The sequence below is a fragment of the Triturus cristatus genome, chromosome 11 (assembly GCF_964204655.1).
Source record: "Triturus cristatus chromosome 11, aTriCri1.1, whole genome shotgun sequence".
NCBI lineage: Eukaryota > Metazoa > Chordata > Amphibia > Caudata > Salamandridae > Triturus > Triturus cristatus.
The window spans coordinates 1,047,951,783-1,047,964,637 of record NC_140594.1 but is presented as its reverse complement, the minus strand read 5'-3'; the positions used below and the strand labels follow the sequence as shown (position 1 = coordinate 1,047,964,637).

Sequence of the window (12,855 nt, the reverse complement as noted above, 5' to 3'; positions counted from 1 at the left end):
TAGGTTTCTCTGGAAGTGTCTCAAGTATTAGAATATTTATCGATCCTTGTTGTTTAACATTGCTACCCCAACCCTGTCATGCCATCAGAAATAATGACGTGCATGGTTTCAGTATCCTGAAGCTTTATAAAAACATCTGTATTTTTGAGATCCTTCTGGCATACACTAGAGAGGGGACTCTCCATCAGCCTGTCTATTTGCATTATATTTAGTTCTTGTGTTGGATTTCTTCAGAGTCTGACCTTATGTTAGTCCTCTCACAGAATGTGACTTTGACTATTTTGTTTGAGCTAATTCATGATTAACTAACTAATTCACTTTTTCTTTCTGTAATGGCTATAATTTTTTCATATAAAACCATGAAGTTTTAACATGGAATCCGGTCTTGCGCAACTTTATTCTAATAAGCCTTTGTCTAAGTTGTACAAATGCTCAGAAGGTCTTTCACATCCTCACAGTCCCGATCTTGTGCATTGCACCTCCTCATTAGTTAATTAGCGCTTGTGTTAATTTTACTTTTAAAAATAGATATTTTGGTCTGTCTTAGCCAGTATGTTAGCTAGGTTGACTGAAGGTGACATGTTCAAATCCCAGAAGAGCAACTCTGCTATCAGCCTTTATGAAATTAATTAAGACAACATCGGGCTTTGGTGAGAATAGTGCCTTTTATTTGTGGTGCACCGAAAAGTAGTTCCTTTTGTGGTCTACATTACATCGATATCACATTTAATAATGTTAATGGCTGAATCCCAATCCTAGCATATCTGCTCTATCACACATATACATAGAGAGAAGTGCTAGCAGGAGTCACAAATAACTAAATACACAACTGAAAGGAAATGACAGTGAAATATATTTATAACAAGAAATGGAACCCATAAAAGATGTTATTTTTCATTTATTGCGTTTGCCCATCCAGTACTGACAAAAATAGCAAGGCCCTGTAATCACTTTATGCTACTGGGAAAGAGTATTCATTAACAGGGAATAAACATGATATGTTAATTTCATTTGTTACATAAACATTCTTTTAAGGTTTTGGGAATAAGGATGAAATGAGGGGAAATTTGTGCTCAGGATCTGAGGGGCATCCTGCTGAATCTGAAGGGTGAAGGGGAAATGGCGGTGGTTCTGGATCCTGAAATGGACCAATAACACCAGGGACAATAGGTTGTTCGGGCTCAACAGGCCTTTGTACTGGAGGAGGTCCAGGGGGACCAATGGAATGTGAGGGGACAGGATTAATTGGGGAGGGAAAAACATCAGTCTCATTGATCATACGATAGTACTCCACTGAACCAATATGTCCTCTGGGAGGTGGAGGGATCAGATTTCGCCCTGTGTGTTCTAGCGATGAGCCTTCATCAGGTTTTTTGGTAGGGTGATTCTGAGGTTCACCAGAGGTAGATCCGTGTCCATGGTTCTCCTCATGCTTTTCCTTATGGTAGTCTTTGATGCCTTTTGGAAGATTGATAATTTTTCCGCTCGGATCAAATCGGTGTTTATAAAATATCTCAACCTTTCCATGATCTTTACCGTGATGCTCATGGTGTCTGAAACGTGGAAGACCAAGTTTCTGTAACAGTAAGAAACAAAAAAAATTGAAACATAAGAGATTCATTATATAGTGATGACATTCTTGCCAATTTTAATATGATTATATCGTTATATGATTCTCAATATTACTTTTTACTTTACTACACACTTCTATAAATTCTAACCTCCAGGCTTATGGACACTGCACAAACTAAATAAAAAATACAATCACTTAATCCAATTGACAAGAATGCCTGTTTTTTCATTTTGAAAGGTCAAGCTTTCTTTAAATATGAATGTGGGTTTTATGGTATAGACGCCATTTTGTTTGCGAGGTGAAATCTTTTTCCTATTTTTTTTCCCTGCTTCTAAATAGAAATGATTTCTATGAATATTATTTGGTATAAAAAAATCAAATGTCATAACACTTAATCAATCATGTTGTTTGTTCATAATGTAATTCACAAAAAAGTAGAACCCATCCAACCATTGAATGGACTATAGCCAAAGAAGGAAATGGTGACCCAACCACCCTTTACTTTTTCATAGAGCCAAGTTTTCCTATCTCGCGTCAATTTTTTTAAAGTAGTGCATTAACCACCAAATAGCATAATTGTATTTCTATATGGATTTTGTTCTTAAACACATTAATTTAAACTGCTCTGAATATTCAATTTCTGTGTTTCTGACCTGTGGTTTAGACTTGTCCCTAGTTTTTCCATCATGCTGAAATATAAAAAATATTTTGGGTCTCTTCAAAATGTAACCAAAATTTGAACAGATACATTTTAAAAAGATCACATTTGACCAGTTGAAGAAATACTCGTCCTATGACTGGAGTAATCAATGAATAAGAAGATATGGTAACATTTAAAAAATGACACTTGAAATCTGCTTTTTTATTTGGGTAACCATATGTTTTTTTTTTTATGGCTATGTTCACACAATGAACTCAGTATCCTGGGCCCACCAAGAAGTTACAAAGGTTACTCTTACTGCAATAAGGATAAGATTTGTACTCATTGACCCACTCATGTAAAGCTCTGCATGCATGTTATGTCCAGACTGTGCACTGGTATCCCTCTATGTTTGTCTACCTTACACAAAGTATTGTTTGAATTACAGGAGTTATCAAAATGAGACCATCCCTAGCCAGTTCCTGAACACTAGAAAGTGGACCAACATCCCCTGTCATCTGAAAAGTATGCCTAAATGGCGGTGGAGGGTCAAACCTTCTCACTTGGCTGCAGTTCCAAGACACTTTACTAACCAAAGACAGGGGTACTGCAGAGAGTATTCAAAGAGCTGCTGTGATCCAGGGTTGGCATTACTGATAGCCAGACTCCCAGAGGAAAAGGAACCACGCCTGAAATCTACACCTCTTAATGGAGCAGCTGTGGGTCTGCCTAAGGCCTGAGTGCCTTTCTGCCTGCTGAGAGGGGAAAAGGGAGTTTCTTGTCCAGCATGAGCTCTCTGCCCAAGAAGAGGTCCGGCCATGAGTCTTGGGAGAGAAGCAGAGCAAAAGAAGCAGAATGCCAAAGCAATGTGTCTGAAGTTGACCAATGTGAACCCAAGAGTTTCATGGCCTTTCTGCCTGACCAAAGAAAGACCAAAGAACAACTTCATAAATAACGCTCCACCAGAGAGCCTGCTCTAGTTACTACTATAGCTGAATACAGAAGACTTTTGCTCACTCCCGAAGACCTCACTCCAGTGCCTCAGACAAGAGCAATAGATCCGTTTGTCAGGACTACCATTAGCAAGCTACTGCAGTCTTCACAGACCCAAAAGGGAGATGAGCAGGCAGTTCTGCTGAAACAAGCTCCAGTGACTGTAAGCATGACTGCTCATCCCCTGAGTACGACAGCTACATACCTGTATTTTAAAGTTCTGAGAGAGACAGTCATCAAAGAATGAGAAACAATTACTCTTTTATGGTATAAACAGATTTTTGATGGGACTTAGAAAGATAAATGCAGCTCATATTCAAGAACTGTCTCATCAAAGATTACAGACTGACCCATGGTACAGGAAAGCTATTCTACTTCTCAATAGTGAGTTTGCACTTGAGCCAAATATAAGGCTTTTTTTGCTCTGTTAAATGAACCCAGTAAAGCTCTAAACCTTTTAGTGTGCACTAAAATAGTGCTACTTCTTCTCTATGTAGCCTATTAAATTTTGGTGTAAAGTACTTATTTTTCTTAAATGAACAACACTGCCATTCACTTATTGTGCCTGTTGTTTAATTGCTGGCATTCTGAGTCTCTAACCCACAACTCTAGAGTCCTGAGACACCTTGGACCACTTGCCCTCACTACCATGTGAGTCAATTGTCGTGGGGAGCACTTGGTTTTGTTGTAAAACAAACATCTGTGGTAAAAGGCCCTCTCCTCCACAGTTGAGGCCCGGTAATTACTGCTTGCCCTGTCGCACCACCCCAAATTGGTTCTGACAAAGGTTCTCAGACAAACTCTGTTAAGAACATCCCCTATTGTCTTCTGTTATGTGATGGCTCATTCATGGCTGAGATGCTTATTTTGGCAGAACATCTGAATGGCATACCTCACAATTGTAAATATTATTATAGCTGCAGCTGACATCAGATGCCAGTTTCAGCAAAGACCGGAGCAGAGGTAGCAGGCCGTAAGCTCTGCACGCCAAGGCTTTATTCTCCGTGCCCGAGGATTTGTGCTGGGCTGGGCTTTGCATAGTGGAGTAAAATGGAGGAAGTGGGTGAGTGGGCTCTATGTTCCTGGGGGCCCTAGTTCAGGTTTAGTGTTCAGCGTCCCAAGCCTCAAAGAATTCTTGCTGATTCGAGCACTGCATTTTCATCAGCGGGATTACAGAACACAGCTCCTGACTCTTGCCCCCAGCCCTATGCCTCTCAGCACTTTCAGCCCCCCGGGCTCCAGTACCTTCGCTCTCGGAAAAGCTAAGCGTGGCTTGGCGTCTGAATGCTAGCGCAATCATTGGCTGCTATCTCCTTTCACAACCCGGAGTCGTGGACCGCGGAAAGGCAGGGAACTGGTAACCAGCTGGCAAATTTCAGCATTAAGGCGAGATGGAGTCCAAGTAAGGCAGATAGCGGCAGGTGGCGAGAGCCCGGACTCTCCAGGGAGCGTGGGCTCAAGTGACTCTCTGGGACGGGCCTGTATTTCTTACTGTTGCTGAGGCACTTTTTAGGTCAAGCAAAGACAGCTCTTGGGCTGTGGTTTAGCGACCTATTGTAAATGCTTTGTGGAGTTCCAACTCCAGCCATTGCTTGCCTTTGCTTTTCATTTGTTCCTGCCAGTGTCCTGTAAAAATCCTTGCTTGCTAGTTGTCAGTCCTGCCTCGTTGTCCCTCCTTTTTCACTTCCGTTCCTCCCAGGCAGCATGGACTAATTACGGTATCATTACACCATGGTTGTTGTCCTGCTTACAGGGGGACTAGTTCTTTTCTTGGTTTTGTGCTTTGCTATTGTGTGCCTGTGCTTGCATGCTGATGCAGCATTTGTCTCGCCCATTTGCGTGTTTGGCAACTGCATGGTTTTTTTTTGTGTGTCCGAAGGTATTGGAGCGCAAAACGCCTTCCCAAGCTTTAAAGTCGTCTGCTCAAGCCATTATTAGTGTTTTTGAAATTTTAGAAGTCGAGCAGTGTTTGGGCTATTTTTGGTAGGATACTGGTTTGGTTTTGGGCTTTTTTTAAAGAGGGTTGGGCTTGTTTTGCTTTGGTACTGATGACGCTGATTCTCCCCCCTAAAGCACGCCAGTTCTAGCAGCGCATGTGTGAGTTGGAGTAAATTATTTATATTTAATCTGAATTACCAATGTCATCTGCGCACTGCATTGAAGCTGCTGTTTTTGGCAGGTCTTAATCTAAACTGCTTGCTCAAACATACCAATGGTCCCACAGTATATAGTGTACTGTACAGGGCACACCCATGTACTGTTTCTATGGAGCTAAAAATAAACTGCTTATGACAGAAATAATTAGCAGATAAACACTGTAAAAGCATTTTCTACGCTTCTTGTCTCATTTCATTGCTGCGCATTAAAACACTAGGAGTTCCCCGTGGGAGATGGGTTTGCATCTCGTGTACTCTGCCCTCAACAGCATCGGATTGAGGCAATCCGATGCTGATGAACTAAAAGGGATGGTAGTGGGGCTCCTTGTTTTCGTTGTGTTTTGTGTTGTGAATTTACTGTTATTTTGTCAACTGTAAAACTCCTTGTTATAATTTGTCATGTGGTACATTCCATTCACCCCTCTCCTACCTGGAACAATGGTAACGCTTAGAATGTTGACAGGAAGGCAGCCTTCACCTTGTGTACTGTTTACCAGCAAGCTGAGTGTGCAGTTAACTTTGTGACTAAATAAAGTGTTCCACGCTTACCGGAGTGGTGAAATTACTTCATTTTGGCGACGAGGGAAACTGGGGCTGTGACAGGGACAGTGCTGCATCCTCCCCTGTGAAGATTTCGACTTGCTGGCGTATTGATGAATTTGGGAGGTCCTCCGACGAAGGGTGCCTTCTTTAAGTGGATTGGCAGGCGTCATCTCTTGCGGTGAGGAGTTAAGGACAGTGGGGGACTCAAATTGAAACGCCGTGTCCTTGTACTCCGTGACTCTGCCAGCGTTAAGCCTATGTCAGCTACAGAGTGGAGAACGAGGCTGTGGGGAGTAGACCACCATGGTACTGGCCGTTAATGTTTTATTAACCCCTTCAGTGCCACGCCCTTTCCCCGCCCTGTGCCGGGCGTTGCATTAGCGGGCGGGGTTCATGACGAGATAGTCTCGTCATGGGCACAGCGCAACCGTGCTCCATGACGAGACTATCTCGTCATGGGCACTGAAGAGGTTAAAGGAACGCTTCTGGCGGTGTCGCTCCAAAATCAGCTGGAGCGGGGGCTTCGCGATCCTCAGAGGTCAAAATTGAGGTGTGATTCTACGACAGTGATTGAAGTAGCCGTGGGCTTACGGAGTGCTTGGAGGTCGGAAATCATCGTGAGTGGAGTTTTACCTGCTTTATGGTTTTAAAAGGAGGTGCATCTGCAGCAACTCTGCTTTGCCGGGTGTTAGCGGCTTTTCACTTGCCGCTACTGTGGTGGGGCTATCGACCGGCATCACTCATCACAGGATTTTTGTTCTACAGTCCCTGCCTCTGTGCAGACAAGCAGCTGGCTAGCTAGGGAATTGTAGTGGTTCAGCAAGTTTCACGATCCTCACCATGGTAGGGGCAGGGATGAGTCAACCGCCTCCATTTCTAAATGAGTTAGGGGAACCGGAAATTCCTTGGAAAAGATGGGAAGGAATTTTCAAGTCTTATCTGATAGCCATAGGGGGCGGGAATTTTTCAAACATAAGGAAGCAACATATACTGTTACATAATCTGGGTATACATGGTAGGAAAGTTTTTGAGGACATAACAGGTAGATTGGTGGATGATGAAGTTTGTGACGAAGATGAAGGGGTTGATGTTTATGAATATACCTTACGGAAGCTAGAAGCTCATTTCAAGGTTAAAATAAATGTAGTGCTTGAAAGGCACAAATTCTTCAAGAGAGTTCAAAGGAAAGAGGAAAAGGTGTCATCGTACATAGCTGTATTGAGGGGAATGGCAGCCACATGTGAGTTTGGGGCGCTTACGGACTCTCTTATTAGAGACCAATTGGTAAGATGCACAAACGAGGAGAAGGTTCAGGAAGAACTGCTTACAAGAAATCCAGATTTGGAGGAAGCCATAAGTATAGCAAAAGGGCTGGAACATACAGCACAGTGTATGAAAGAAATGAATGTTTCAGAGGGTGTCAAAGAAAAGTCGGTATCGAAAGACTCTGCGAGTGCGGAGGCAGTCTGTAAAGTTGAGAATAGAAACAAAGAGTTCTCTAGCATTAAAGTGGAAGGCCTGAAGTGTTTTAGGTGTGGAAACCACAATCACTTAGCTAACAATTGGCGTTGCCCAGCCAGAAATGTAATATGTAGAAAGTGCAACAAAAAAGGACATTTCTCTAAAGTGTGCAATGTTAGTAGTAACAAGGTTCATGTGGTGGAACATAAGGAGGTTGATGAAGGGGAAGAGAAAAATGTTATCTTTCAGATAGATGATGAGTGCAAGGATGAGAAAACACAGTATCCTACATGTGAGATAAGTCTGGATGGGGAAAGGTTTAAGGTGTATGCAGAGTCATGCTCTCCTTTTACCCTAGTAGATAAGAACATGTTCTATAAGAAATTTTCCAAACATAACCTCAAACTAGAGACAGCTGACATTGCTCCCTCGGGTTACAATAGAGTGCCCATCCCGTTGGAAGGAATGGTAAGAATGAGAATTTCTTTTAAAGACAGGCACACAGTAGGGAAAGTTTACGTAACCAGGGAGGGCTCGAGTTTATTAGGGTGGAAACATCAGAAGGAATTGGGAATTAAACTCGACCCCAATAACCAGGAGCAGGTTCTGCTTATGGATCCCCCTGCGGTAGGGTCTAATTTAGTAAAAGAATTTCCTGAAGTGTTCAATGAAAAGTTGGGGGTACTTAAAAACTACATGCATAAGATTGAGCTCAAGGAGGGAGCAACACCAGTGGTGCACAAAACACGTTCGATCCCCTTATTGATGAGAGAACCTTTAAGATTGGAATCGGAAAAATATTGTCGAGCAAAGGGTCATACAAGAGGTCGAATGTTCAGCATGGTTGGCGCCCATTGTCATAATGAGTAAGGATGGGGGGAAGAGCATCAGGTTATGTGTGGATCTAAGGGCATTGAATGCCAACATTGTGGTGGACAGGCATCCTTTACCTAGGATACATGAGATGTTGAGCACGCTGCAAGGCGCTAAGTTTTTTAGTGTACTCCACCAAATCAAACTCCATCCTGATTCCCAACCATTGACAGCATTCACCACCCCATTTGGCAACTATACATTTCTAAGGATGCCGTTTGGGCTGGCGTCAGCGGCTTCAGCGTTTCAAAGAGCAATGCAGCATGTGTTAAGAGATTGTCCTAAATCAATGTGTTTCCAGGATGACATTTTGATTTATGGTTCGAGTGACAGTGAACATAATTTGAATGCGGAGAGAGTACTCAAAAGGTTAAGGGATGTAGGGTTCACCACGAAAGAGAGCAAATGCAAAGTGGGTGTAACCTCAGTTGACTATCTAGGGCACACCATTTCGGAGGAGGGGATAAAGCCCAAAGTCGATCTGGTTGAAGCAGTAAGGAGAGCACCTACCCCATCAAGCAAAGAGGAAGTTCTCTTGTTTTTGGGCTTTGCTGAATATATGGCTAAATTCATTAAGAACTTTGCAATGTTAGCACATCCCCTCAGAGAAATCTCAAAGAAAGATATGCCGTTTGTTTGGGAGAAAAATCAGGAACAGGCTTTTGAAAACATAAAGGAGGCGATAGTGTCAGCACCATATATTGGCAACTTTGATGTAAACAAGGACACTATTATTACTACGGATGCAAGTGGTAAAGGAATGGGAGCCATGCTTTCACAAAGGATGGGTTGTGAGGTGAAAGTGGTTGCTTTTGCTTCAAGGTCTTTGTCTGGGGCTGAGTCTAATTACTCTACAATTGAGAAGGAGGCATTGGTGGTGTATTGGGCCATTAAACATTTCAGTTTCTATGTGTGGTGTTTGCCATTCGAGGTGTGCATGGACCGCAAACTTGTTTGGCAATAAGGTCTTAGAAAACATGACTCCCCGCATAGCGAAATGGGTCCTAGGCTTGCAAGGCTACAATTTCAGGACTATATATGTTCCGGGCCAACAGAACAAAGTAGCTGATTTTTTATCAAGGTCCCCAGTGATAAGACAAGAGGAAGATGTCATGGGCATGGAGGGTGTCCTTGAAGTTAAACTCCCAGCTATGACAAAAGGACAGTGGGACTATCACATGGATCAGGACAGTACCCTCAACAAGGTGAAAACATGGGTTATTAAAGGGTGGCCCAATAAATGCAAAGTTCTACCAGAGGACGTTCAGAAGTTTTGGAATGTACGGAATGAACTGTCCATAGTAGGAGGGTATCTCCTTAAGTCAGGCAAAATAGTTCCCCCAGAGGGATTAAGAGGACAGATCATTGACCTTACTCATGAGGGGCACCTGGGCAGGAGCCTATGCAAGGCGAGATTGAGATCGGAGTATTGGTTCCCAGGTATGGATGTATGCATGGAAGAGAAGGTGAAGGATTGTTATGCGTGTGGGGTAAGCGATAAAGCAAGAAGTATCAGGCGATCCCCACTTATTCCTGTTGAGATCCAAGGTCTCCATGGGACAAATTAGGATTTGACATCACTGGCCCCATAAGGGCTAAGGGACCACAGCAATGGTACATCTTAGTGCTTATAGACTATTACTCAAATTGGATCACCCACAAATTTGTGAACAACATCAACACTAAATCGTTGATAGAATTTTTGAACGAAGTGTTTTCAAAGGAGGGCATACCCTTCACCTTGATCACAGACAATGGGGTTCAATTGGTGTCGGAGGAGATGAGGGAGTTTCTGAAGGACATGTTCATAACGCACATACGTACCCCATTGTACTGTCCTAAGGCCAATGGCAAAGTAGAGAGGGCTAATCGAATGTTGAAAGAGTGCATCCAGCTAGCGGTCAAATCAGGGGCTTCTATTGAAGACATGAGAGACATGCTTTGGTCCTACCACACTACACCTAGCCTCTCCACGGGGCATACGCCATTTGAACTATTGAGAGGGAGGAAAGCAGGTTCCAAACTGTCCCCAAACTGGATGATTCCCAAGGATCCGGTGGTGATCAATCCGGAGGAAATCAGTAAGAAAAGTGACATAAGACAAAAGAAGTGTAAAGAGTGGTATGACAGAAAATGGGGTGCACAGGAAAGACCTTTCAGCAAGGGACAAAGTGTGTATATCAGGAAACCAGTGAATTTAGGGGGCAAAGATGACAGGTACTATGCCCCGGGAAAAATAAGAGAGGTCAAAAGAAATGTTGTCATCTTGGAAGATGGGAAAAAATGGAGCATGGATCGGGTGGCCATAGGCCCGAGGGAGACAGACCAAGAGGGAGACAGCAGGTCTCAGGTCCAGAGTTCCAGAGCAGAAGAGGCTCAAGAGGGAAGGGGATTGAGACAACGCAATCCCCCAAGCTGGCACAAAGAATTTAATATGGCTTGAACATGTATTAAAGTATAAGTTTCTTTGCTTGTTATTTATCCAAGGGTTCCACTTACAGGGTAATTCACACCACGGCTTAATGTATATCCTCAAACATTCTGTGTATTACTGTAGCCCTTCTTTAAGGAGGAAGATGTGTTATAATTTGTCACGTGGTACATTCCATTCACCCCTCTCCTACCTGGAACAATGGTAACGCTTAGAATGTTGACAGGAAGGCAGCCTTGAAATGTTGACAGGCTGCCTTCACCTTGTGTACTGTTTACCAGCAAGCTGAGGGTGCAGTTAACTTTGTGACTAAATAAAGTGTTCTACGCTTACCGGAGTGGTGAAATTACTTCACTCCTGAAAATAGCCTTTTGTGCTATCCAATAGTTCATAGAAATGTTGATCGGTGTTCAGTCTACTCATGGGCATCACAACAAACCTATGGGGCACCAATGTCTTATGAGCTCGGCTCACCACTTCATCAAACTGTTTATATCCTAGCTGTAAGTAGTTATTTCATATGGTGATGATAGTAACCCATATTGAGGCTGCCAGGAAGTTACGTTATGTTTGCAGCAAAGGTAGATTACGTTTTAAGGGCCATTTATTAGTTTTTGGTGCTAAAAAAAACACCACCCAAAGAGAAGGACAACTGAATAACCCATCAAAGGTTTGGACAGCTTAACATTTATGCTGCAGTTTCTGTGAAAATCTTTCCAACCTGCATTTTATGACTTTTCATTCAATGATAATACCATGTGTACTACTGTAAGATAACCATCTGTTTCCCAAAAACATGAAGTACTATTTAAAGCAGTCCAGAATCCTTGGGCTGCTTTATCTGCAAAAAACAGCAGCACTATAACATGATGTAATTGCTGAATTCAACATCACTTCACACCATAATTTCGAAATTTGCACGGGTACATAATGATAAATGTGTTTGCTGCTTTAATTGCACTTTATTTAACATCTTTGCACGCACTGGTGGTAGAGTGGGTCTCCCTGAAACAGTTGCTTTAGTCCTTTAAATAACTGCAAAGAACAGTGGCAAATTTCACAAACACAGTTTACAGGTTGTAAATAAAACCAGTACAACATGGGCCACTTGGACACTGTATGTAGTCTACTGCTTTTTCACAAAACCGTAGCGTATTCGTAATACATGTACAGGCCAGTATTGTGTTATGCCATCCTTCGGTACTTGCTTGCATGCCCTGCTGTTTTATTGTGCAAAAAAAGCACGATAATGCTGCAGTAGCACTAGTTTCTACAGTACTTCATCCAATATTTTCTCAATTTGCATGAGTGCAATTTTTTTCCTCTGTGATTTAATTATACTCTGTTTACTGTCTTTGCAAGTATGTAAGATGGAGCTTCTGTGTCTGGATTTGTTCCTCAACTCCTTTGAATACCGCAAATGACACTATTATATTATAAGCTCTGATCTGTCCTTTACTAAACCTCTTACATTTACCTTATCCTGATGGTGAGCAGTTATTTCACCTGGTCATAATGATGACCCCCTATTAAGGCTGGCAGGAAGTCAGGATATCTTTGCAGCAAAAGCAAATTCATTTGAAAAGGCAAAGATTTATTTTTAAGCCCTACAAAATTTGTGCTGCGAAGAAGAATTTGTACCAGAAGAAGTGCCTAAAACATTTCAACTGATGTTTTGCTGTACTTTCCACATTTAGTGAAAACAACCCCAGTAAATGCGCTTTAATACTAACAACAAAGGGCTTGGCAGCTTGACAACATGCGCTAAAATATAGTAGCGCTTTTTTATAGTTGCGTTTTGTTTTTGCTTGTTGAAAGTCACAACTAACGGCCTGATTACGATGCAGTAAGTATTGGCTCCGACCGTCAGAGCTATTCTTACCGCATTTTAATCTCCTGTTTAGAATAATTTCCGACTGACCAATTTTGATGGAGTCAGTCAGAAATTATTCCAAGCTTGAGTTCCAAACGGCTTACGATGGGCTCGGAGAGCCCGTCTGCAATTCGGAAGGCCTTCAGTAATCGAGGGGTTACGATTGCAGCTTCCCACTGCCTTTCTGTGCTGGCTTTTCTGACACAGAAAGGCATTGGGAAACTGTCATTGGGGGCCCCCAGCAGGGCCCCCATGGGTGCAAGGCCACCTATGGTGCCCCCCTGTTGATCCCTGCACCCGGTGGCAGGCACA

General features: G+C 42.7%; 1 protein-coding gene across 1 annotated transcript in view; it reads right to left on the bottom strand.

The window, feature by feature from the left end:
- Positions 1-646: 646 nt before the first annotated feature.
- Positions 647-12,855, bottom strand: part of LOC146785923 (fetuin-B-like) — a 196,654-nt gene continuing 184,445 nt past the window's right edge. Inside the window, exon 7 of the mRNA XM_085635321.1 lies at positions 647-1,576. Within this exon, the coding sequence (XP_085491447.1) occupies positions 1,031-1,576 (546 nt within the window). The 3' untranslated portion in view covers positions 647-1,030. The remainder of the gene's footprint in view (positions 1,577-12,855) is intronic.